This window comes from Gracilinanus agilis, chromosome 3 (assembly GCF_016433145.1).
Source record: "Gracilinanus agilis isolate LMUSP501 chromosome 3, AgileGrace, whole genome shotgun sequence".
Taxonomy (NCBI): Eukaryota; Metazoa; Chordata; class Mammalia; order Didelphimorphia; family Didelphidae; genus Gracilinanus; species Gracilinanus agilis.
The window spans coordinates 342,454,746-342,482,666 of record NC_058132.1 but is presented as its reverse complement, the minus strand read 5'-3'; the positions used below and the strand labels follow the sequence as shown (position 1 = coordinate 342,482,666).

General features: G+C 37.3%; 2 protein-coding genes across 6 annotated transcripts in view; one reads left to right on the top strand and one right to left on the bottom strand.

Annotated features, from left to right (window-relative positions):
• Positions 1 to 19: 19 nt before the first annotated feature.
• MIX23 (mitochondrial matrix import factor 23) lies at positions 20 to 27,854 on the bottom strand. 4 transcript variants are annotated; one of them, XM_044670059.1, is made up of 5 exons: positions 27,835 to 27,854; positions 12,829 to 12,954; positions 6,862 to 7,008; positions 3,669 to 3,728; positions 20 to 312 (listed from the first exon to the last, which is right to left on the bottom strand). In XM_044670059.1, exons 2-5 carry the CDS (start codon positions 12,937 to 12,939, stop codon positions 262 to 264), a joined length of 369 nt encoding a protein of 122 aa, XP_044525994.1. In that variant the 5' UTR covers positions 12,940 to 12,954; positions 27,835 to 27,854; the 3' UTR covers positions 20 to 261. The 4 variants fall into 4 exon arrangements, with proteins under 4 accessions (XP_044525994.1, XP_044525992.1, XP_044525993.1 ...); XM_044670057.1 differs by lacking the exon at positions 27,835 to 27,854 and adding an exon at positions 24,085 to 24,153; XM_044670058.1 differs by lacking the exon at positions 27,835 to 27,854 and adding an exon at positions 15,635 to 15,698.
• Positions 27,734 to 27,921, top strand: part of FAM162A (family with sequence similarity 162 member A) — a 42,782-nt gene continuing 42,594 nt past the window's right edge. For both annotated transcript variants that reach the window (XM_044670055.1, XM_044670054.1), the window contains exon 1: positions 27,734 to 27,876. In XM_044670055.1, coding sequence (XP_044525990.1) covers positions 27,843 to 27,876 — 34 coding nt within the window. In that variant the 5' untranslated portion in view covers positions 27,734 to 27,842. The remainder of the gene's footprint in view (positions 27,877 to 27,921) is intronic.

Sequence of the window (27,921 nt, the reverse complement as noted above, 5' to 3'; positions counted from 1 at the left end):
AAAAATATGTACGCTCAGTCTGAAAATTATTTTAATAGTTACAAAACATTTTTTTCACAGATTCAGTATAAAATAGCAGTTGATTTCTCCATAATTATTAGAATTATTTATATTTGAGGTCTTAGTGAAGTGGGCCTGAAATCAACAAAAGGTCTTGGTCTGTTGGCTCAGAAATCATCCTTCTAAGCAGCCTGCCCTTCCTGTGTCTGTCTTGCTCAGCTTTTAGGTATGACTATCTCCTTTAGAAATAGCCTTCTTTCTTTATTCCTTCTTTGGAGGCTTGAAGTGAACTCTGCAGCGTTCATTAAATACCTAGTTATTTAAAACAAAACCAAAAGTCATTGATTTGTCCTCTGTAAAACTGAGGAATTAAAACAAACAAAAAATTAGCTTGTATAAAAAAATATTCTGGTCTTATTCCAGCTTCACAGACTTAGAAGATATTTCTTTACTAAAAAAAATTTCTTGACTAATTTCAACTGATTAACAAGGTCTGTATGGTTTGGTTTGGTCTGGTTTTTTAAAAAAATATACTGAGGTTAGAGAGGAGGAATACCAGCAGAAGTCAGTAATTTCCATTTGTAAGACAACTGGAATATTGTAATGAATGTCAATTATCTCCTAAGGCAAAATAAAACTAGATAAAAAAATTTACTCGGTTAACATAATAAAACTACATTCTAACAATTTTGTACAAGTGGAATTTTAAAGTTAATTAAAATTAATATAAATATAGAATTTTTGAGACTAGGAAGCTTTATTTTCTCCTGGGATTTTTTTTAAAGTATGCCTGTTGAAAGGTCCTCATTTGGCTATCATGGTTCTGATAATCTCTGGTGAAGTGAAAAGCCAGTCTTCTCTTTCAGAAAGAATAAAAACAGAATGAATGCCATTATGTAGACCAATCTGATACAAGCCTACTTCCAGGTTCTGATTAATACCAAAAATATTTATAGCACTTTGCTAAAGCTACAATGAATTCTTCTGAGCATGAAATCCTTTAGAACTATCTATCCAGTTCATCATTTGGCAGACGATTCAGAAAAGATATTATTTACACATAGTAACTGCATGAATACTTGTACAGTATTAAATATTTCTTTTAAAAACTGACTCTTTTAGAATATCATGTTATCAATAAAGCATTAAAAATTTTTTTAATTTCCTTCTGTTTCCTAACTGTAAACAAAATGACTCATATACGAATGGCTTAAGGGTGATTCCTTATATATGATAATTTGGGGAGGTCATCTTTGATGATAAAGGTAATCAAATGATACTAGTGTCAGGAGTATAATATAAGCTAAGACCTAAATGGGGCAAGAGAAGAGGCAAAAAAGGAGAGGCATATCCAGTGTAAACAGAAGGATTCAATAGTAAAAGCAAAGGGACTAGAAAACATGAGAAGTAGTTAGCCAGTGGACAGCCTACATCCTTGACTCAGTTGTTAAACTGTTCTTCCTAAAGCACAAATGACCATATCACCTCCTTACATAAAAAATTCTAACCGCTCCCTATATACTTCCAGGATCAAAAGTAAAATCCTTTATTTGCTGTTCAAAGCCCTTCATAATCTGGCCCACTCTTACCTTTCTAGTCCTTTTACTCTAAGATACAGCAGTTTCTCCTTCCTTTGCTATTCTTCTGACAAGTCTCCATATCCCTACTCTGAGCATCTGCTGTCTCCTATACTTAGGATTCTCACATCTTCCTTTCCAGATCCCAACTTTTTCTAGTGCCCTCCTCCAATTATTATCTTTAATTTGTCCTGCATACAGTTTGTACTGCATAGTTGTTTGCACATTAACATTCCCAATAGCTCCTTGAAAAGATACTGTTTTTTGCCTTTCTTTATATCTAGTTTTTAGCACAGCACTTGACACAGAGCAAGCACTTAATAAATGTTTATGGACTGACTGACTAAAACACAGGGTATTTTGCAGGCAGAAGAGGGAGAATAAGTTGGAGGTAGGAATTAGAGTGCTCTTGCATTTAAGAGTTGTACTTTCCTGCTTCTCTTTGATGGAATTATTAATATCAGAGTTCTAAGGAAGGAAAGTTAGAGATGATTTATTCTAATAGTTTTATTGGGGGAGGAGTCCTGTCAATTTTTTTAAAATATTATAATTATTTCAATATGTATAATATAATTTTGTTTCCTTGGCAATCCAATTTACTTTATATTTTAAAAACATTATTCCAAGAAAAGGTCCATGAAACTAAGGCAAAAAGAGGTTATGTGATTTGCCCAAGGTTTCTGCAGCAAATAAAGAGACAAGGGATAGACTAGAACCAGGTCTTCTCACTCCAAGTTCACTGCTGTAGATCTAGTCTAGTAATAGGTATAAAAATTAGTTGCTATAATGGTGGAGATAATTTTGACTGAGATAACAATGCTAGTTTGACTAAAGGAGAATGTCAGAATCCATATACCAAAGCTCAAAATTTAATCTCCAAAAATTCATTTTAAAGTAGCTTTTGAATAAATGTCAAATCATATTTTCAACAAAAACAAGAGAAAAAACACTTCTGAACTTTAGTAAGGATAGGCTTGAACTGATATTACTCTGAATTGGGAAAGCTTATAATAAAGGTTTTGTAATCAGATATCTTGGAGCTGTGAAAGTTTGACTATATAGGTAAATTTAGGGAAAGTCACATATCTCTGATGACAAAGGACTAATCATAAAAATGTTTCTAAGGAATCAGGCTGTTCACATCCATAATAAAATAAATATCTCTACTAAGTAAAATTAAAATTAGTGTCAAGAATGTCAGAAATACTGCATCACAGCTGTGTGGTGGTACGCCCTGCTGTGAGGGGACTGAGGCTGGTGGATCACTTAAGCCTGGGAGTTCTGAATAGCAATGGGGCTAAAAACCATCAGGTGTCCAGAACCAATATGGAAAAAGCTTGGGAGCTGCCTGAGAAGGAAAAAACCCAGGTCCACAATAGAGTGGGTCAAAATTTCCATGATAATTAGCTGTGGGGTTGGGTTCAGGAGTGGTCCCTGTCCTTCTAGTCTTAGTGAGATTGGGAGACCCAGTCTCAGATCCCCACCTCCCCCTCCAAAAATAAATACTGCATAAGCAACATCTTTCCAGCCCAAGAGAGATAATGAATCAAGAATATAATCTTTTATCTTTTGGTGGCACATAACAACTGCTATAAAATTATTTTTAGGACTTGTTTGCACTCAACTCCTAAACAATACTGACTCCATTAAAATGTTGAGAAAGGGGGGCAGCTGGGTGGCTCAGTGGATTGAGAGCCAGGCCTAGAGACAGGAGGTCCTAGGTTCAAATCTGGCCTCAGACACTTTCTACCTGTGTGACCCTGGGCAAGTCACTTAACCCCCATTGCCTAGCCCTTACCACCACTCTTCTGTCTTTGAGTCAATACACAATATTGATTCTAAGATGGAAAGTAAGGGTTTAAAAAAAATGATGTTAAGAAAAAAAGATGAAAAATGACAGTTTTTGTTCATATTGTTGGAGGAACAAGGCTCTTGTTCTTCAAATGTCTCTCTCTCTCTTTGGCTTTGCTGTGTCACAGTAGTCAGTTCATTCCCCCTATTTTGTGATCATGCCAGACTAAACAGAGAACTGTCAACAAATGAAAACAAATAAAACAGAACAAAAAGGGCAAAGATTCTTTTGTGTGGTACCTTCCAGCTTCGGTCATTTACTACTTCTTCAACATTCAGTTCTGACTGCATCCATTTCAACTGTAGGAAAGAAAACCAGGAAGAGGCATATAAAGGTATAAAAACTAAAATTAAAACATCTAAATCAAAGAATATTTACATAGGACTAAACTTTTATTTTATAAAACACAATGCACTTGTTTTTTAAGTGTTGGTATTACCTGGTTAACGTTACTATATTTACTAATACCATTTCTTACCTTTTAGCAGACATTTTATCACTGAAATGGTCAGAAGAGATCATACAAGTAGACTACTGCTGTGGCTTGGATGAAGTTGATGGACAGTAAGATTATAGCAGTAAATGTATGATCTAGGCCAGCGTTGATGAAGTATTGGCACGCATGCCAAGCCAGCAGAGGTGGGGATTGAGGGGTGGGGGTGGAGGAGCTGCTACATTACCCCTCTTTCCTGTGCCCAAGGACATTTTTTGAATGTCTCACCCTTCTGTCCAACTGCCCAAAGCAAGCATTTCCTCCCTCCATTCTCTGGGGTAATGCTGGGGGCTCACAGGCAGCTTGAAGTTGAGGTTTGGGCACATGAACTTGAAAACCTTCACCAATGCTGATCTAGGCTCTGGGGTCAATGCACCTCACCTGAAAAGTGTAGCAATTTTTAAAAAACCCACCAGCTAGCTTTGTTGTCAGTGCCACTATGTGACACAACAGTGTATCTTGTTAGCAAGCTTGGATCAATTATGAATTATGATAAGAGGCTGAGTATAATAATTTAATTAAATTCATAAGGCCATTCACAAATTCCCGATCATATAACATAAACATTATTGATACATTTTAATATGAAGTGATTAAACAAGTAAGCAAATTACCTAAAAATAGGTTGTAATAACTGATAGTATATCACATCCCATTTTTTGTAGTTTACTACTTCAGAGATAGCATACGTGTTTTTCTCTTTCATGATTTGGTACCTATGCTGTTTCGTTGCATTAGATCTGAATTTTATTACCATTCAAGTGTTCTCTTTACTGATAAGTTATTTTTTTTGCTTCTGCTATCCTTACCCCACATCACCCACATCTTTCTAAAGTTCTCTGAAAAATTGATATTTGTCATGCTGTATGATGCAATTATTATTTAATCTCTCAGTGTCCCACGCAACTAAATCTTAACAACAAAGTAGTTATTGATGTGTAACGGCCAGAGGGAGTTTTCTCACCAAAAATTCCCTGTCCTAATGAAATTTTAGTTCTTTAAAAAAAAGCAAAACTAAAATTATATGCAGCATTAAGAAAACACAAAAATTTTATTAATGTATATTATTAATATATCTAGAAATAGACATCTTTAAAGTAAGACTAGCTACTCTCAATTAACAAATGAAATTATCGTATGCTTGTTTGCTTAAACACGAATAGATTATCTGACTCATTCTCCATCACCAATGGGGATTAAACAAGGCTATGTGATATATTCCAGTATTATTTTTTTTTAAATGCTGCTGTGCTTGAGGATACGAGGAACCTATACATTAGTATCTTGGAAAATCCTTCAAATCAACAGCACTAGAGGGAGCTAGCTGCATCACCCAGGAATTAACTTACGCCAGTGACTATACCACCAGTTGGCTATTCACATACAAATAGGCAGACAACTGATAAAAGACTATTTTGAAGACTCGAGCATCATGCAGCTAGTTGGCAATAAGACAGCCTTTCTTAAAGGACCAGGAATTCTTTCCAGATAGGAAGGAGGCTGACTTGGAGTAACAGAACTAGCTAAGGCAGAGAGCACAAATGTAGGCCAGAGAATCTGAGCAACCAGAAATCAAGATCTAGGTAACACAAATCTACTTAACAAGCATGGGACACTAAACCCAAGAATGAGTCTAATAAACAGTAAACCAAATGGTTTATAAGGTAGAACCTCTTTACATACTCCTGCCAAGGACCAAAACTGGTCTCCCAGCCCAGGTAGGCCTGACCTGAACCAAAGAAGAGATTAGGAACCCAAAATGAAAGGGTCAAGAACTAGGTAAAACACCTGGATAATAGGCATGGTCAGTTCCAGCTTTAAGAATCTATGAAATGTTAAGAAATTTACAATTTCTTTATGATAAGTTGACTTTTGAAAAACATTTCTTAAAAACATTTCTTAAAAAGTATTACAAAATGTTAAGTGCACTAATAATTAGAAATATGTAAATACAAAACTCTTGAGATAATGCCTTATACTCACCAAACAATAGAAAGCAAATGATAAAATTCAATGCTGATATGTTTGTAGAAAAATCTGCACTCTAACATACTGTAGATGATGCTCTGAGCAGCTTCAATTTTTTCATAATGTAATATAGAATTGTACCACAAATTACAGAAATGTTCCTAGTTTTTGTCCCACCAAACTCATTATTAAGTTTGTATCTTAAGGACATAATAGATGGGGGAAAAGATTATCTGTATAAAAACATTCCTATCAGCACTATTTGTAAAACAAAAAAACTGAATTATGTACCTATATCTAGGGGAAGAGTTGAACAAATTTATAGTATGATGCAATTGCTCTATAAGAAATGATGAATATGAAGAATTTAAAGAAATATAGTTAGACTAATATGAAGCTATTCAAACAACCAAAAGACCAAAATACATAGTGACAACCAACTATGTAGGTAACAGTAAACAATAACAAAATTCATGTTATACACAGGGCAACTTTGTTAACAATTTATTAAAGTTAACATACAACTGATTCTATTTCTTTAGATTAGCAATTATGAAATTTTTTGTCTTGAGACTCCTTTACATCCTTAAAAATTATTGATGACCTTCAAAAAAGCTTTTGTTTACTTGGGTTATGGCTACCAATATTTATCATTTCAGAAGTTAGAATGTCTCAGAATTATGAAAATAGTTTTGACTTCACTTCCAAAGTGTGATGAAGATCCCAAAAGATCACCAGACCACACTTTAAGAACCACTGCTTTAAATGATAGGTAAATATCAGAGTTTGCATAACTTCACATACACAATCATTCACAATCACTTTTTTATACTACTTAGTTGTTTTCAAGGATTGTGGGTTTAAAACTTTGGAATACTTTATTTTCTTTTTCATTTACATTACATGCTTACATTTATTCAAGGAAATTAAAATGTTTTAAATGGAAAAAATAAAACTATGCTTCTACTTACCTTTGTCTGCTCTTTTCTAATTTGCTTTAATAATGTTAAATCATTTGAGTCCTTCTCTCTCCGTTCTTGAAGGGCCTTTACTACTGCTGATGTCTGGGCTATGCAGTTTTTTATTACTTTTTCCCTGCTAGCATGAGCTTCCATCAACTAAAAGAAAAAGAAACAAAAAATTTTAAAACATCTTTACATTTAAAGACCATAAGAAACCAAAATTCTTAAACAAACTGAACTTTATAGTATAGAAAATTTTGCTCGATCTATTATATCAATAAATAGAAAAGATCAGCTATTAAAAATGTGGAAGTTCTGATGCTCTATAATAATCAAAGGTTGAAAAAAACCCAATAACTGTTTCTATACAATTTGCTTCTTTCCATCTTCTATCTTCCCTTCCTTACCCTGTCTTTCTATTTCATATTTTTTCCTTTGACTACCCTTCATTTCTCTCCTTTCTTTCCATACAATTCTTCCTATATCATTTTCTCTCATTTGGGGTGGGGGAAGAGGGATAGGGAGGAGTATGAGATATTTAGAAGATACTACTAGGCCACACTTCACAATGTTATCCACTCCCTCCTCTCATCTTAGATTTTTTTCTTCCATTGGTGGCACTTAGTAATAGAACTAAATAATCAAGATGTGTTGTGGTGAACAGATCTTAGGGTCCAGTGTCTAAGCTTATTATTATTTTGCTGTAAGGAAGCTACCAATATAGATTTATATATTTATACTCTTAGTGAGCTGCCTGGGAGCACAGGGAGATTAGTGATTTGCACACCCCCATGTGAGAGGTGAGGATTGAACTCTGAACTCCTCACAAGACAGCTCTCTATCCTACTTCTTGTCTAGGTTTATGTAAAATCAAGTCATAAATGGCATATTACCCAGGAGTGTAGCACTTGTATAAAATATCTGCAGGATTACTCTTGGCCATTCCCAAGCAGACAGGGAAAATGGATGACTGACACAATGCCCCCAGATAAAAAAAAATTGTGAAGGCCAACAGGCTTGCCATGGTAAGCAATTCAACCCCACAAAAAAACCTATACAACTAGATGTGAGGAGGTTTAAAAGGAAGCCTAAGGAGGATGAAAAGATTACAATGACTGGTAGAATGAAGTCCTGTATTCAGAGTTTTCTGCAAATAGTTTTGAAATAAGAATGAAGACATTTTTGAAAAAAAACTGATAATAGTATTCAATACCAGACAAAAGGAATTATTACATATTTATCCATCATATCTGAATTGGGTTCTTCACTCCTACTCACCATTTTGGGGCTCAATTTTTCACCTACTGCTCTTTAGTCATTGTTTTATGCCAGTGCTTCTCTACCCCTTAAGTGGGATAAAGGAAGCACCAAATTATAGCATTTTAAACATTTGCCACTTTGGAATCTTTGTTCAACCAATCTTTTTCAAAAAACAATTAACATGTTTCTGTTGTGATATTTTCTGGGATTTAAATCCATTTGAAATAATATTTCACAATAGACAGCAACAAGGAAAGATGTGCACACATTGAAGTAATGCATATTTCAAAACCAAAAATATTTACTCTGGAACATGAATTAAAGATATACTCAGGAATATTTCAACCCTGAGCAACAAGGATACTAATGTCAACAATAATTATTTTGCATTTATTAAGTGTTTCTAAAAGTTCATGGGTTAGTTTAACATTCATGTCTATTCTAGGGGGAAAAGTACAATGTGTAAAAAAGATTCATGTATTTAGGGTAGGATAAGTGCATCCAAGCAATCAAGATCTCATCAATATAATATTTATTCTTTATCACTTTTTGATGTTTTGATTAAGATCAAATGTAGTGAGATTACATTCACTCTCATTAAGAGAACATCAAAAATATATTTCTCTTGGTACAGATCTCCCAAATCATAGCCTCAAAACACACTCCTAATGGTTCTCCATGAAGAAGTATGCCATTAGGAGATTTTTTTTTTAGCCCAAAATAGGTACAGTAAAAAACTAAACTAACTCCTTAAGCATATCTGTCCTTAAAGAACAAGGCCTAGTACGTTTTTGTTTTTGTTTTTTTTAAACCCTTACCTTCCATCATCGAATCGGCAGAAGAGTGGTAAGGACTAGGTAATAGGGGTTAAGTGACTTGCCTAGGGTCACAAAGCTAGAAAGTGTGTGAGACCAGATATGAACCTAGGACTCTCAATCTACTGAGCCACCCAGCTGCCCCCAAAGGCTTAGTACTTTTAAGCAGAAAGAAAAGGTTAAAGAAATGTCAGTTCAAGAACCAATAACAGAACACATAGCTAACAGAGATACACAAAATTCACATGCACTTACATTCAGTTCCACAGATGCTCTCTCTTGCTCTCACCCATACTAGTGGCATTGTGTCACTTATTTAAGGACACAGGATGGCAAGGCAGTTTCCAATTCGTATAGATAGATATATTTATCACACAGATTTATGCACAGGTGTACAATTACACAGATTAGTCCACAAATTAAAAAAAATGCAATTTATATGAATCTTAGCCAAATCCAAATAACCATAAACATATGCATTTTCATACACATGCACTCACACAGATACATAGTTAGCTTACTAATACCTTAGGATAGTGATGGGTAAACTTTTTAAAGAAGGGGCCAAAGGAAAGGAAATGCTCATCTGTCAGTCTGTTTCTAAGGCAACTCTTTCAAGGTTTCATTGTATTGTATCCTACTCATTGTCTTCGTCAGATTAGGAATAATGTCAGTAAGGCTGGGATAGAACATTTCAGGGGGCCCACATCTGGCCCCTGGGGTTTTAGTTTGCCCATCACTGCCTTAAGCTATATATACTTCATGTAGTTAGACATGCAAATAAAGATAGCTTTGAATTTCCCTGTAGTACAGTGGGTGTGTGTGTGAGGGTGTGTGTATGTATTTTTAACGTTTTTCATATCATAGAACTTTGACAGGCTAGTTGAGATCTATGGACTTCTCCTCAGAATGTTTTTAAATGCACAAAATAAAATAAATAGGATTACAAAGAGAATTGACTATATTGAAATAATGATATAATTTTTTTCCTCTATCCAAGTTCCTGGACACCCTGAAACTTACCAACAGATTAGGTTAAGAACCTCTGCTTTAACATATATGCAGACCTGGGCACACATCCATATCTCTGTGGCTTCTTGGAATTTGAACTCCTTGATGAACAAGTGAAAATCATCAAACTACTTAGAGATAACATCACTAATTTAGGGCGATTAGGATTGCCTGACAATAGATCTGGGGAATATGTGTTTGAAAAGTACATATAGTAGAAAGTTGTCAAAGTTCCCCCTAGCCCTGAGTTTAGATACCCTAAATATATATATATATACCCTAAATATATAACTCCTCTCTCCAGGGCAAGAATAAAAAGTTAGCATCTTTAAAAAAAATCTCAAATTGATCACCTGGTTCGATGGGGATATGGTTGGGGATTCTGACTTTAAATGATTACTCTTGCAAATATTAATAATATGGAAATAGGTTTTGAGAATGATACGTGTAAAACCCAGAGGAACTGCTTGTCGGCTCCGGGATGGGGGAGGGGAGGAAAAGAACATGAATCACATAACCATGGAAAACTATCCTAAATTAATTAATTAAATAATGAATGAAAAGTGAGAAAAAAAAAGAACAGGTTTTGGAAAAAAAAAAACATCAGTGGATTGAGAGCCAGGCCTAAAGGTGGGAGACCCTGGTTCAAATCTGATCTCACACATTTCCTAACTCTTTGATCCTGGGTAAGTCATTTCACCCCTATTGCCCAGCCCTTACCATTCTTCTGCCTTGGAAACTATACACATTACTGATTCTAAAATGGAAGGTAAAGATTAAAAAAGAACCCCAAAACTCACACAGGCAGAACTGCAATTACAGGTTTCCTGAGCATCCCCTAGACCAGTGATGGGCGAACTACGGCCCCCTTACAGGCCAGATGCGGCCCCCTGAAATGTTCCATCTGCCCCACCCCCCCACATTATTCCTAATCTGACGAAGACAATGAGTAGGATACAATACAATGAAACTTCGAAAGAGTTGCCTTAGAAACAGACTGACAGATAAGCATTTCCTTTCCTTTGGCCCCCTCTTTAAAAAGTTTGCCCATCACTGCCCTAGACCACAGTGCAAATGTCAGTGGTGGCCCTATACCTCAGGGTTCCTCTCCCAAGGCTGCTCACTGGAACTATAAGGAAGGCATCAGGTAATTTTGGAGTTTCTGTTCTTGAAGCAGCATCATTCTCAGACCCTAGCATTGTTGAAGAAGTGACAAAGACAATTCTGAGGTTAAGAAGCCAAAAGGATGAGGGGAAAGTTGCAACAGGGGTCTATTTCTTGCCTGAGTCAAAGCAAATATTTGTGTTCTCTAACCCAAGACTATAAGGATACGGACATGTCAAATGATGGAAAGAATATCTCCCAAGGGGTCAGAAGACATGTGCTTGAATTCTGATGTGTTACTGCCATTGTGTAACCTTGGACAGGTAATTTCACCTAACTCTACACTTAACAATTCTTTAAAATGAGGAGATGCATTAATGAATTTCAAGGAACTCTTCTTCCTCTTCATTCTATGATATAATCAATGATTATTATAAAAGTAGTAGGCATTCCAGGAATGTGCATATGATAAAGATATATATTATACACAAAGAAAAAGTTAAAAGACAAGATGGGTAGCCATGTTAGCCAGATAGTTCCAGATTGGACCAAGATAGGAAAAAGATGGGAATGGGGAAAAAAAAAATTAAGTTTGTAGAAAGATGATTTTTATAAATTTAGCCAACAAGATGATATGCAATAATCATATTCATTCCTGTGTTGGTAAGACATGTGATTTCATACATGTAAGTAGTTCCTTGGAGAGAAATTTTCTCTATTGTGTAGATTAAGAATTGTTCTATATCTTACAGTCCTAGAGAACTGTTTAGAGCACTGAGAGGTTAGGTGACTTGTCCAAGGCCACACAGTCAGTCTGGAGCACGGACAGGACTCAAATCCAAGTCTTTCTGACTGGATTCCTGACTAGATTTGCTGAGCTACCTAGTAACAATTGGCAATAATTATAATAATAAAAGAAGAAATAAAAATTTAGCAGTCAATGAAAACTATATTCAATATTTGGATTGTCCTTAGTACATCATCCAAACAGAAAATGCTTTCATAATTAAAAAAAAAATTTTTTTGGTTGAAGGAAATGATATCTTTCAAAACCAAAGAAAATGCTCAAAAAAGAGCATAAAAGCTAACAAAACATCAGAAAGTAATATTTTAAAGCATCATTTTTTTCTCTTGCTATTCTAAATATAGAAATTATTATCTAATTTTAATTTTGGTAGGGGCCATCCTAAAGCCCCAAAAGTAGGTTACTTTCCCTTTTTACTGCTCATAAGAAGGACTCACATATTTGCTTTCTCCCCTGACTGCTGCATTTTCCTTTTTGTGATGGGTAAAGGAAGAAACTAGAGGTAAAGGTAAGGAACTTCAATCTAACTTTTCTACCTCTCTGGCTTCTCATTATTCTTTCAAATGCCTTGCCATGCTTGTTAAATATTATTATACTTAATATTAAATGTACTGAACTAAATATTTCCTATTGTCATTCTCTAATTTTAAATTATGTATATGATTTATCCATTCAGCAAAAATGTAAGACCTTAGAGGAAAATCATGGAAAATTCCTTTCCCACTACAAAAAAACACCAATCCAATAGCCATGCCGAGAGTTGGATGTATTAGACGTAGAATGAACACTGTTCTGGCATGTCAAATTCTTCCAAACCAGCACCAATTGGACCAGAACCTACTCTCAAATATCGACAAGGAAGTCTGAAAGCAGTTAAGTTGCATTTCCACCCCCTAGCTGAATTAAATAATTCGTTTCTTATTTTGCCCACATGGGAAAGGAAAGAGAAACTTGAAAGGGAGATGCAAAAGATACACTTACAGACTCATAGAGTTGTTTACAGGTTTTGCTGGCATCAATTTTTCCTGCAAAGGAAGCTGTTGGAACCGTAGTGTTTAATTCATGTACTATTCTGTCATCAATCGTCCTCATCACCTTGAGTAATTCCTATATGTATTTAAAAATAAAAGAAGAGTCTGAATGAAAAGTTAGAGAGCAAGTGAGCAATAATGTAACAATAATGAAAGAGGACATTTTGAGTCCCCTATCAGGGCTGGGATAATTATGGCAAACAGAGGAAATATCTTTTATAGGGTGCAAAGTGGGAGGATGTTGCTTAAAGTTAGTTAAGAGTCATATCTGATGATCTCCCATTAACATTCTGCTGATTGTGGCAATAAGGGAACCTCGGGTTTGCAAAGAATATGGCAATTGAGTAGAAGCTCTGGTGGGTCCTAGAACAACCCAAAAAGGCTTCAAAGCCCAGGCCAATGATGGATCTCTTGTGCAAGGACCAAACTCAATCTGATGAGTTTGGAGAGGCTTCTCCTCAGATTGGCTTCCCCAAGGTGATGATTTTGGTAGGCCACAGGGAAACATTTGAAGACTATTTAATGAGTTAAAGAGGTGTGTGCTTAAAGTTTTGTCAGGAGAGGAGTATATCCACACCAACAAAATCAGAGATGGCTAAAATATGGAAGTATATTTGATATTAGAATACGATAACCCGATAGAATTTCAATCATGAACTCCTCTCACGTCTGTTTGGTTTTGAAAGGTTTCTGTACCTTCTGTATTATGGTCGGTTATTTATTTGATATTTATTTGAGAAAGTTCTAAATCCTCTGTTCTTAACTTTTCATTCATTCTTCAGCAACCATACAATATCTGCTTTCTAAAATGAATACTTACAATAAATCAATTTTTGTTTGTAAGGAAAAAATCCTCCCCATCTGTCTTAATTCTTCAAAAAAAAAAAATCAAGTTTGATCCAAACACAAGTAAAATATCAGCACTAAAAAAAAGGCCTACTTAAAAGTTGTAAAGATGTCAGAATTTTGTTGAATAGGATTAACTCAAATTCTCTAAAGCAATCCTATAGATCAAAAAAATTTTAACACCTATTCAGATAACTGTTATTCTATGACATGCTCTTTGAGAGGAAGGGGGAGAAGAACTGTTCTTTAAAGTTCTGTTCTTCTCTAGGAGAAGAATTAGTCTAATTTCCTTCAATTATCTCTTCCTCCAATTTTTGAAATACCTTATTTTACAGGAATCAATTATCAAATATATGGGCTTGGAGAAAACAGCAATAGCTACTAACAGCAACAGCTAGCATTTATAAAGCACTTTTAATGTTTGCAAAGCATTTTACAAGTGTTCTCCCTCATATGATTTTCACCAACAACCTTGGGAGATATGTGCCATTATCCTCATCTTAAAGATGAAAAAAGCTGAGACAGATGGAGGTTAAGTGACTTGTCCAGGGTTAAAGAACTGGTAATCATCTAGTGATTGAAGATGAAAATCTGAACCCATTTCTTTCTGCTTCCAAGGTGAAAAAAGGGATAGGTATCCTGTTATCCTACTGTGTTTAAATAACCAGAGGGTTAATCAGCTACATTCCATTTTATCTCTCCCCTCCCACTTTCCAGTTGTTAGAAACTGGGAATGATACTTTGAAATGTACTTGATAAGTTGTCAGTTATCTAACTTAATATAACTGAAAAAGATTTCCCTGAAGTTAATATCTTATTTGTGGTTTTCCCTTTATTGCCAAATTTCTCAAGTGTCATTTATGTACTGCCTGTTTCACAAATCAAATATTTTACACTCTAGAATCTGGACTCCATTCCTCAACACTTCACTAATGCTTGCCAAGTCCAATGGCCTTTTCTCAGTCTTTATTATCCTTGAAATAAACAACCTTGGAAGAGTTAGCAAATCCAAATTGTAAAAGGGAATCCTTGATTCTCTTTGTGTTCACACTTGTGAAAAGGGAATCCTTGATTCTCTTTGCCTAGTTAACACTTTGGTTGGCAATAACTTTGAATCAACACAAGCTTGGACTAGGTGGGAGAAGCTTGAAAACCATTTAGTGAATTCACACCCTACCTAGTGTTAGGTTCTCACCTAATAGCCAGCAAGATACTTGGAGTTCCACTCTTTTTTCTAACTCAAACAGTCAGAAAATGGTTCACACCCTCAGAATGTGTGAACTCTTTTGATGAATATTCACCCCTCCAGAAGGTGTGAACTAGTACCCACAAATATTGCCCCGTGGGCAGTGCTAGACAATTTGGAAGCTGTGATTGGCCCCTGTGAAAAGGGGCAGGGACAGAAAACCACTATAAAAGCCATGAAGGCAGTCTGGTGAAGTTGACTCTAGTGAAGAGTATCTCCTGGAAATAGTCTTCAAGGGAACTTCACTGGAGACTGCGGCTTGGATTGTGGCATCAACCTTGGATTCTGATTCCTGGACTACTTCATTGGACACCAAAGATGTTAACCAGAAAGATTAAACTTAGAGACATAAATCCCCATATCACATGTCACTTGTGCAATGGATACCTAATTGATGCTACCACTGTAACGGAGTGTTTGCATACCTTCTGTAGAAGTTGCCTACTAAAGTATTTGGAAGAAAATAACACTTGCCCTACATGCAGAATTGTTATTCATCAGAGTCATCCACTGAAATACATTGGTCTTGACAGGACAATGCAAGATATTGTTTACAAATTGGTACCAGGCCTCCAAGAAGCGGAAATAAGGAAAAAGAGGGAATTTTATCACAGATTAGACATGAAAGGGGAGACTTGCTCTGCAAACCAGCACTTAGACTCACATCGGAATGATGAAACAAAAGCCGATGACAGTTGCAACAAAGAAACATCAGAAGAAAAACAAGAAGAAAGTCACTCCAAGAAGAGAGTCACTCCAAGAGGAAAGATAGCTCAAAGAAGAAAGTAGGCCTCAGGAGTCACCTTCAGCTCAGTCATTGTCTTGGGTGAGTGGATAGCTGATTTTCCCTTCCTGTCTTCTGGAGATAGTTTAATTCTGGTCGAAGGTTAACAAGTCCTGGCTGAGCCAAGCACTGGAACAATATTTAGTTAGATAGGTTAATGTCTTTTCTACCCTTTTGTACTTTCACTCTTTCTACCTCTTTTATAAATAAAAGATTTATAATTTTCATATATTTAGCCAAGCCACTAATTTTAACACTTACATTTTTGGCAACCATGAAGGGACTACAAGTACCCATAATCTTCTGGTGTTTTCCTTTCTACTATCTCTAAATTATCCCTCAGCTAGCTATTAGTAACTAATTCCTCAGTTGAATAAAGTTAAGTACTAGACCTTAAAATTAAATGGGCAACCAAACATGATACTGAGCAGCATAACCCAAATAGGGAAAATGCTATTTCTTGTATATCTAAAATGGCTTGTGATCCCAGAAAATATATGACAGTGGATATATCTAGCACTGTTTCTAGGGATACTTATAATAACAGGATATGTTGCAGTTCATCTATCTCTCTTTAAGATAAGATTGACAGATAGCCTGAGTAACCTAGAAATGCAAATAAGAGATTTATCTAGGCCCCATCTTGTACAATGCATTTTCCATCCAATCGAACTGACAATTGGATCTCTGTAATCAAGTCTCCGTAAAGGAGCATTGGAATTGGGGAAAAAAAAATGGACTCTTAAATTCAGTCCCTATATCCTGTCACTCATATTATATTTGTTGATTATTTTAAGATATAATTATGTTTGTTAAGTTACTGTGTTTTGGCTATTGGTTGTGTATTCTATTGCATTGTCTTTGTACCTCCCCATATGACTAGCCTGGAGAAAATACCATTCTAAAAGTCCAGGAAAATTTAATGACCTAAAAACTTAATTGATTTTAAAGGGCCTTCGGGAGTGAAGTACCTATTACCATTACCCACCTCTGCAACTATAAAAATCTGAAGTCATTTTCACTATTGTAGCCCTCGCTCCTAAAATACAATGGATGGGACACATAAAAGACATGCCTTTAGAGCTGTCGAATGCCAAAGGAGGGAGAAAACTCAAGGGGTTTGGCTACCCCGTAATGGATTATAGTCTTATACAGGAGGTGGGAAAGTTTTCCTAAGGGGTGTGATACTCCTAAATGGTCCATAAGAGAGAGCATTTCTTATGAAGCCTAGTAGCTTCTGAATGATTTTTTTAAAATATATTTTTATAAAGGAATGTCAAATTAAAGGTAAAGAACAAAACAGAAGTTCCTACTATGAAAGTTTTGTATAAAGCTATTTTCTAAATGAAAATTAATGTATCCCAAGTTGATCCAAATGTTGGTCAACATCCTCCTCAGGGGAGATAAAACTAAAAAAATCTTCTAAAGAAACATTTCAGGAAAGAGCTCAATAACTCTTAGAATTTAGAAGATGAATTATTTAAAGAAAGCACCATGAAGATACCCAAAGGAAACCTCCACAGCCTCAGAAAACCCAGAATGAATCATGGAGCATAAATGATTGAACTATGGGAGGTTGTGACACATTTATTTTATATGTATACTCTTATGCCAAAAGGGGGATTGCCACCTAATTGGCTTATTGTCAATTCACCTAGCAAACATTGGTTTGCTCTCTCTCTCTTCCTATCTTTCATTTTTTTCTGATCTCTAACTATTGAAGCTTCTGATTATGTAAAATGATTCACTGGGGAGACCAGTCTCCCAAAGAATCACAGGGTGGATTATAAAAGGGAATTCTTGGTTCTCTCTGAGTTCACACTTGTAAAAAGGGAATCCTTTATTTTCTTTGCCTAGTTGGAGTTAACACTTTGGTTGGCAATAACTTTGAATCAACACAAGCTTGAACTAGGTGGGAGAAGCTTGAAAACCATTTAGTGAATTCACACCCTACTTAGTGTTAGGTGAGAAGCCAGAAAGATACTTGGAGAGTTCCACTCTTTTTTCTAACTCAAACAGTCACAAACTGGTTCACACCCTCAGAAAGTATGAACCCTTTTGATGAATATTCATTCCAAAGAAGGTGCGAACTAGTTCCCCCAAACATTGCACCCTGGGCAGTGCTAGACAATTTGGAAGCTGTGATTGGCCCCTGTGAAAAGGGGCAGGGACAGGAAACCACCTTAAAAGCTATGAAAATCCCTGAGCAGGCAGTCTGGTGAAGGAGTCTAGGAGAGAGTGAACTCCAAGAAGAGAGTCACTCCAAGAATGAGAAAGTGAATTCCAAGAAAAGAGTCACTCCAAGAAGGAAGTCAGCTTCAAGAAGAAAGTTGGCTCAAAGAACAAAGTCGTGAGTCGGCCTCAGGAATCACCTTCAGCTCCAGTTATTGTCTTGTGTGAGCGGACAGCTGGTTTTCTATGAAGGACTGTTATAAAGTCCTGACCGAGATAGACTTTTATACTTAATTTCACTGAATTCATCTGAAGACAACCATTACGGTAGACACTTAGAAATCAAGTGAAAATGTAATAGGTGCTTTAGATTATCTGTTTTCTTCTTTAGTTATCTTGGGGAAAATACGATAAAAGGGATAGGACTAGGCAGAACTACTTAATTCTTATTTTCCTTTCATTTTTCCTGCCAAGAATAATGGTCTTTTTAGTCTGAAAGGAAGAGAATCAATATGGCTAATAGTTGACAGCCAAGGTAAGGAAGGAGATACAGCATGCCTAGCTATTCTTGTTGAATTCAAAACACCTGTCCCAATTGAACTGTATCTTCAGACATTGAAAGAACCAATGAACAGTTGCTAAGATCTCCACTGGGTATCTGGGTGGCACAATGGATAGAGCAATGGGCTTGGAAGTCAGGAAGACCTCAATTAAAATGCAGCCTCAGACACTTACTGGCTGAATGACCCTGAGGAAGTCATTTAACTTCTGTCTACCTTGTTTTTCTCAACTATAAAATGGAGATCATAACAGCACCTACCTCTCAGGGTTGTTGTGAGGACCAAATGAGATAATATTTGTGAATAGTGCAGTTCCTGGCATACAGTGCTTAATAAATGCTTGCTCCCTTCTCTCTGCCACCCCTCCATGCCAATGTCAGGAATCTTTGAAAAACTGGATAATGGTAAAGGTATCACAAGATTAGAGAAGAATGGGAGTCCAAAAAGACTAGGCTAATGAGCTTCACCAATTCATAGCCATAAATGAATTGAATTTATGTCACTCCTTTATCCAACAACTCCAGTGGCTTTATTTTCTCTGGGATCAAATAAATATGAAGTCCTTTGATATCTGAAACCCTTCACAATCTGGCTCCTCTCTACCTTTCCCATCTTCTAACAACAGCTCAGTCTCAGTAGACTTACTTGCTGTTCCTCACAGTGAATGCTTCACCTCCCATCCCTGTGCCCTTGCCTGGAATGCTGTCTCCTCACTCTCACCTCTTAGAATCCTTGGCTTCCTTCAAGACTGAGTATGAAAGCCTCCTTCTATAGAAGGCCATTCCCATTTCCCCAGCTACTCTATTAGAGCCTTCCCCTTCAAGGTGACCTTGCAATTATTCTGCATGAATCTTGGATATTTCTAATTTACAGATTGTTTCTTCCACTAGATTGTAAACTGTTTAAGGGCAGGGACTGTTTTTACTTTTCTTTGTATCCTCACAGTTCAGTATAATCCAGTGCCTTGCATACAGAAGCACTCAATAAATGCTTTCTAATTGGACTCAGTTCTTAGAAAATTTTTATAACTATTAGCAAAGGGATAGCAAATGAGACACCAGGGGAAAAAAAACAGTAGTAGAAACCACAAAAAAATTAGAGTGGAATTCCAAGTCAGGAAGACCTGAGTTCAAGAGTCCTTCCTCAGATACATGCTGGGCTTTGTGACAAAGGGCAAGTCACTAAGTGTCCCAGGCAATTCTGTATGATGTCAGATTGCAGAGAAAAGGCTCATCTGCATTGGTAGTGGAGATCCCAAACCAGGAGCTCCTCATATTGATGAAATGACAGACTTGGTTTAAAAAAAAAAAAGAGAGAGAGCGAAAGATATATAGCACTGGCTTTATCAAGAGATGATGGGGCAGTTAGGTGGCTCAGGGATAGAGTGCCAGGCCTGGAGTTGGGAGGATTTAAATTCAAATCTGGCCTTAGATACTTCCTAGCTATGTGATTCTGGCCAAGTCACTCAATCTCAATTGCCTAGCACTTACCTCTCTTCTGTCTTAGACTGGTTCCAAAACAAAAGGTAATGGTTAAAAAAAGAGATAGTGCCATATTAATTTAATTTTTCTTTTAAAATTGGGTTACAAACTTGCTAGATTAAGGGAATACTATAGATATAATTTATTTAGATTTCAGCAAAATATTTGAGAATCTCATTCTAATATTGTTAAAAAAAAAAGAGAGAGAGAGCTAAAATAGAAAAATACAATTAGACAGATTTGTAGTTAATTGTGCAGTGAGACCCAAAGAGTAAGTGATTAGCAGTTCCATTTTAACCTGGCAACTCTCTGACAAGATTTCCCAGGGACCTGTGCTTGATTCAGTCTTATTTAACATTTTAATCAATTATATAGTTAAAGGAATATATGGCATGCTTCATAAAATTGCAGAATGCATAGGGAGGAATGGTTAAACCACTGAATTAAAAAAAATCAAGAAAAAATATCAACAGGTTAGAATAATGGGCAATATTGAATATGATGAAATCCAGCAGAAATAAATGTGAAGTCTTATACATGTGTTTAAAAGATCAACTTCACAAGTACAAGATAGGATGGGACATCTGCTGTTTTGGAATTCAGGGAATTGTACTTGTTCACATACCCCCTCCTGACTTGCAAAGTCCCTAGTGTTTTCATCCACTTAGAAATCAGATGACCTAATGGGAGAAGGTATGGCTAGAAAGCAATTCATCCAAGAAAGATCCGAGCATAATTGTATAGCAAGTTCAATACAAGTAAAGCACACCATTTGGCAGGCAAGAAAGCTAAATACCTCCCTAAACATTAAGAGAGGCACAAGCATTGGTCATACATCCGGAGTTATGTTCAGTTTGGGGAGCATTTTTTGAATGACACTGATGAGCTGGAAACCACCTAGAGCAAGACAGTCTGAATGTGGAAGAGCCTCTTGTTCATGTAATTCGAGGATTAGGGTATTTAGCCTGGAGAAGGGAGTCATGATTGCTATCTTCAATATCTGAAGGGCTATCAGATGGAAGAGGAATTACCCTTGCTTTTCTTGGTCTTTAGGAAACAGAAGTAGGAGCAAAAGTTAGAAGTTGCAAAAAGGCAAATTTAGATTTAATGTAAATAAATACCTCCTAAGTGGAATGGGTGACAGTGGCTTTCCTTCTCACTGGAGGTCTTCAGGACACCCATGAAGGAAGTGAGATTTCTGTTTCTGGACAACACTACCTAGTTCCTTGGTTAAAGATCTCTAAACAGCAAGTACAGTACCAGACAGTAGCCTTAGCTTAGTGGCCATTCAAATGTATATCACAAGATATTAGATGATAGGGTAAACAAAGCTATTACCCATGAAAAGGAAAAACTAATTAGCAAAGTTTTTCTTTGGTCCAGCCATTCTGGAAAGCAATTTAGAAATATACCCAAAAAACTAATTAAACTATGCCTAACCCTTGATCCAGAAATACTGCTTAATAAGTCAATACTCCCAAAGAGATAAAAAAGAAAGGAATCCATATGTAGAAAATATTTATAGTTCTTTTTATGTTGGCAAAGTACTGGAAACTGAGAGGGTGTCCATCAATTGGAAAGTAGCTGAACAAATTATGGTATATGACTGTGATAGAATACTGCTCTAAGAAATGGTGAAGGAGTTTCAAAGAAATTCTGGAAAAACCTGTACAAATTGATGCAGAGTTGAGGTGAGCAGGAGAGCAATTTATGACAACAATATTGTGAAGACAAAAAAAACTTTGAAGAACTCGGGAATTCATAATCAATTACAATTCTAAAAGATTCATGATTAAACATGCTGCCCATCTCCTGTTAGAGAGGTGGTATTCTCAGAATGCAGACTGAGACATTGCTATTGTCAGAAAGTTGTTCTGAAAATGTCAGGGGCCTGGCAGTCAAGTAACCTGGGTCCAGATTCATTCTGCCACTAATTAGCAGTATGACCTTGGTCAAAGCATTTCATTTCTCGAAATGAAAAGTTTCCTTACCTATAACATCAGGAAGGTTAGACTAGATGAAAATTACTTCTTACCATGCTTATGTGGAATACTTAACTTATATAAAACACAGTTTAAGAAAATGACCATGGCTAAGAAATCAATTGAGAAGACATTGGTAATAGAGGACAAAATACATGTTAATTTTGAATGATTCAAAACTACTGGCATATAATCTGTAAAAATGACCTACAAATGTCATTTCCATTTGTGCACTAAATATATACACTGAGGATAGTTTTCCTGTTATGAAAAACAGGGTTTCAAGTTCTGCCTCTGACATATAATGGCAGTATGACTGCCAGTTATTTAGGTTTATCAAGGGTTGCAGTTTTAACAGTTTCCCTTGTATATTGACTAATAGTTTCCTCACTTTAAAATTCTCTATACCAATGAAATTATATACATAAAACATTAAATCTTATAATTGGTAGAATAATCAGTGCAACTACATGTCCTATTAAAATTGGACTGTTATCTTCTTAAAATGTATGGCTAGAATAAGCATTTATTAACTACTATATGCCAGGCACTTTATAAAAATTATCTCATTTGATCCTCACAACAATCCTGAGAGGTAAGTGTTATTATTATCATCTCTGTTTTACAGTTAAGAAACTAGGAAGTATCTGAGGGTGATTTTGAACTCTGGACCATCCTAACTCCAGGCTAGGCTCTTACCATTGTGCCACCTAGCTGCCTCTGTCTCTAAGTGAAAGGCCTTAAGAGTCTAATCTGCAAAACATGGAGGTGGCCCAAATGGCCTCCAAGGTCAATAAACTCTAGTTGTACTATTGCTCAAGATATACGGCACTAATATTTATCGAACTGAATATCTAAACTTTAGATCCAATACATACTTTTCTTCAGCAAAACCAGATTACTCTTAAATCTCAAACACTTGAATAAACACTTCTTTTTAGACTGTTTAATTTCATTGTGGGGGGGATAAAAGATTTAAAAACATCGCCCCCAAAAAAGTCCATATAATTATGAAAACTGCTATGATTACAAAGAATGGAGTTTTAAAAACAAAACCTAACAGGATACACTTCATAGTGTATTCCAAAATACCTTCACATCGCTTGAGTAATCTGTATCATATTCTGGGAGTTAATCTTACAAATGGCATTTTTTGGCTTTTATTTGTATTTTTGGCTACTTATTTGTATTATCAAATACAGACTAATTACTCTAGTACCAAATTAAGACTCCAAACTGGTATTAAGCTCACCCCCACCCCCCAAATAGTATTAAACACACACACACCACAATTAACATGGACATGGCCAACCTCACCAACACATATATATCCACACCACAATTAGTACCAAACAAACCAAAAACACTCCCCAAATAGAACCATGCATGCAAGCACACATGCACAACATACACACAACGTCTCCTCCTTTCTCTCAAAGTCACACAACAACCCAACTAGTACCAAACCAGGACAGGACAACTCTATCCCAATACAGACACACCCCAGTGTGAACCAAACTAGACACAGACGTAAAAATCCCTTTCCCCTTCCCCTCTCTTTCTCTGTCTCTCCTCCCTCTCTTATATTTATTTCTTCTCGCCTCTCTCCCCTCTTTTTCTCAGCCAGTCTCTTCCCTCTTTTCTCTTTCTGCCTTCCTCTACCTGCCAGTTCAGTACTGCTCTTCTCTCACTAGCCTGGGGAGGTGGGGAACAAAGGGGGGTTGGTGTTGGAACGAGACAGGACCAGGTTGGGCTCTCACAATCGCCTTCATTCATTCAATCCTGGTCCCAGATCTTCAAGCCTGGGGGAAGGGACTTCATGATTGCCCCCTTCCCCTCATGAACCCAAAGCCTCCGACTGCCTAAGGTCCTGGCCTAGAAGGGTTCGCTGCAGGCAGGGACCCGAGCCACGCAGACCAGGGCCCACCCCGCTCCTCTCCTTCCACGGGGGCGGTCCTCTAGTCTGCCACGGACAACGTCCTCGCCCCTCGGTGACCTCCACGGGCCCCAGGAAAGGACCTCACGCTACGCTCTTCCACCCAGACAGACCTCGGCTCACTCCTCTGACCCAAGCGGGGATAGAGGCCCTGTGGACCCTGGAGTTGGGATGTGCTTGGAGCAAAAGGGGCCCTCACCTGGAACTCGGCGAACTCCTCACAATTCACACTTCCAGTGGGCGCCGACATATTGGACATGCGGGAGGACCCCAGCGGAGGCCAATCACGGAGGAGCGAGGCTGCCCCAAGCAAAGCCTGAACAGAAATAGTCTTAAGGGGGGCGTGGCGCAGAAAGCTCAAGCCCAGGAAGGTATCCGTCCTCATTGCAGACCCTCCCTCTTCTTTTGTCTTCTCATTCATTTGTCTTCCTTTCCAACTTTTCTCCACCCTCCTCCTAGTCTTGTCTGTCCTCACCTTTGTCCCACTTAACAAGCATCTTGATTGATTCAAGAACTACTGACAGTTTGAGAGAGTAAGGAATGGTTTCATTACTGGACTGCTGAGAAAAATCAGTTTTAAAAGTAACAAAGGGGGGAGAAACTTCAATAATTGTCAGTGTACAATAGTACATAACATGAAAAGTATTGTCAAACTTGAAAAACACAGCATCATTAAAGTAGTTAAAAAGAGCAAGTCTTTAATCAGGACAAGGAAGACAATGCTCAGATCGGCCACTACACAGAGTCAAGTGCTATATACTACAACAGAGCCAAAGCTTCTAAGGCTCTGGGAACACTGGGGGAAAAGCTCCTCCAAAGGAAATTTTTCCAAAGAGCTGAAGAACTTGGGAAGTTATATATATATATATATATATATATATATATATATATGTAACATATATTAAATATATTTACATATATAAATACTTTTGGGGAATATAGGACAGGAAGGTTCAATTGATCAGTTTTACAATGGACACTAGGGAAGGATGATTTCAGCCAAGGCTGGATTACCTGGGAGAGACCTCTGATATGATGGGAGAAACTCCTAAGACAAAAAAGGGTATTTAAGATTTGTTTATATCTACTAATTCTATCTAGGCAGAGGTCATTGGGTACTTTAAGGTTTATTATTCAGTCTAACACAAGGTCAATCTGGGACTTCCCTTAAGGCAAGTTCCCAAGGCACAGATTCCATAAACAAAGTGGACTATATGCTGTAGGATAGTGATTGTGAACCTTTTAGAGATGGAGTGCCATGCCCTGCTCCCCCCTTACCACAAAGGGGTGGGGGTGGGGAGGCGGAAGAGGGCAGAAGTGCTCCCATTGGCTGCTGGGCAGAGGAGCAGGGGAAGTGAGGCATGTCTTCAGGCAGGAGGGGAGCAGCTCTACCCCAAGTCTCTCTGGATTTCTAGTAACAAACTCTGGTAGGCAACTGCAGAAGTGCCCACAGAGAGGGCTCTGTGTGCCCTTTTTGGCATGTCTGCCATAGGTTCACCATCAAGATTAGAAGGGAAACAGCAAACTGTGGAAAGTTTTTTTATAACAAATTTCTCAGATAAAGGTCTCATTTCTCAAAGATCTCACTTTCCCCCCATTAGTTCCCTTGATATTCTTGATCTTTTGTTTTTCCAAATTAATTTTATCATTTTTTTCTAATTCTATAATTTTTTGATAATTTGATTGGCATGGCACTAAATAACACATAGAGAACTAAGTCAAATTTATAAGAATACAAGCCATTCCCCAATTGAAAAATAGTCAAAGGATATTATTCAGTTTGCAGATAAAGAAATCAAAGCTACTAATAATCATATAAAAATGTTCTAAATCACTCTTGATTAGAGAAATACAAATTAAAACAGCTCTGAGGTACCACCTCACACTTCTCAGATTGGCCAATATGACAGTAAAGTTGGAGGGAATGTAGCAAAATTGGGACACTAATTCATTGTTGGTATAGCTGTGAACTGATCCAACCATTCTGGAAGGTAATTTGGAACTATCCCCAAAGAGGCTTAATACTGTGCATACCTTTTGATCCAGTAGTACTGTTGTGGGGGGCTTGAGGTGAACCCCTGGGGATTCGGAAAGGACAAGAATGCAAGACTCCAAAACTTAGTTTAAAAATAAAAAGAGAAATTTATTAATTTGGAAAGTAATGTTGAGAATGGCCAGGGGGAGAACAAGGTGGAACAGCAAGATGGGGTGCCATTCCTTGTAATATTTGATGGTGATGAAATACCATTGTGCTGTAAGAAATGATGAACAGGATGATTTCAGAAGTAGCTGGAAAGGCCTATGTGAACTGTCCACATGAAATCTAGAAGCCCCCAAACTTGTAGCCTAAAAAGACTTGATGAACTCCAGTTTACTTAGCTCAATGGTGAAAGGTCTGGGTTTGACCCTGTTGATGATGGTTCTTCCCTGAGGGAAACTCCAACTTCACATCTTAGACTAACAATAGACCTTATGAGTAGGGATGATCTTTCCCATCAAGCCCTAGCCCAGTGACTCTTCTTGTCTCCAGAAGCCTCTTCCATTATGTCACACCCTCCTTCTGAGGATCAAACTCAGGACCTTCAGCTTACCAGACTGAGGGTGATGCTTACCAGACTGAGGGTGATGCCTACTGTGCCAAAAAGTCACAAAGGGTCAAACCCCGAGTTTCACCTTGGAGCTAAGTAAACTGGAGTTCATCAAATCTTTCTAGACTACAAGTTTGGGGGCTTCTAGATTCCAGGTCAACAGAACTAATGCAAAGTGAAATGAGCAGAACCAGGAGACCATTGTACATAGTAACAGCAATATCTATGACAAAGAAAGCTATCCACCCCCAGAAAAAGAACTGTTGGGGTTGTAATGCAAATCAAAGCTTACTATTTTTTTTCAGGTTTTAAATGGTTTTTTTTTTTTAATTCTTTAGAAAATTTTTTTCCATGGTTACATGATTCATGTTCTTGCTTTCTCTTCCCCCTCCCCCCCTGTAGCCGACGGGCATTTCCACAGGTTTCTTCCGGCGTCATCTATCAAGACCTATTTCCATATTATTGATATTATTGTTCTAGGATGGTCATTAAGGGTCTACATCCCAAATCGTGTCGCATCAACTAATGCAAACTGAAATTAGCAGAATCATTGTACATAGTAACAGCAATATCTATACAAAGAAAGCTATCCACCCCCAGAGAAAGAACTGTTGGAGTTGTAATGCAAATCAAAGCGTACAATTTTTCATTTTCACTTTTTTGGGTTCTTATTTTGGAATTTTGATTTTATATGAGCATTCTCTTACAACAATGAACAATCTATTGATAGATTTTTACATGATAATACATGCATAACCCAGATCAAATTGCTTAACATCTCCAGGAAGGGGAAGAGAGACAATTTGGATCTCATCACTTCAGAAAATTTATGTGGAACATTATTACATGTAGTTTGTAAAATAAAATATCTTAAAAAAAAGAGAAAAGTCACCTTGTTATTGTTATAATTTTGGAGGTGAAAAGCACTTTGAAAAATTAGTCAATTAAATATTAAGTGATTACTTTGTGAAAGGTACAGTATGGAGCACTGGAGTAAGGCAAAAGCCTCATCTCAAAGAGGTCACCTACTAATTGGGGAGACAAAAAATGCAGGTGGCGTGTGGAGACAGGGGCAATTTTTTAAAATCTCATTTAAATGAAGCACTAGTACTAATTACAAGCCAGAATCATCGACATGGGCTACGTGCTGGAGCGGAGCATTATTAAAACCGACCCAAAACCTAAGCTCCGCCTTGTCCCGCCCCGCCTGGGGGCCATATAGGTGGAGTGGAGCGGTGCAGGCGGTGGCGCGGGCAGCTCAGATTCTACGTCCCTGGGGCCTTGGTGACTTTGAGCCCTACGGATCGGGGGCATCTCCCAGCGAGGTTGACTCTCTGCGAAGTGGAAATACTTGTACTCACCCGCGGCTATGGGGAGCATCCGTGGCCTGTACCTAGCAGCGGGTGAGATTCGGGGCGCTGGCTGGGGAGGAGGAGGGCGGACGGACC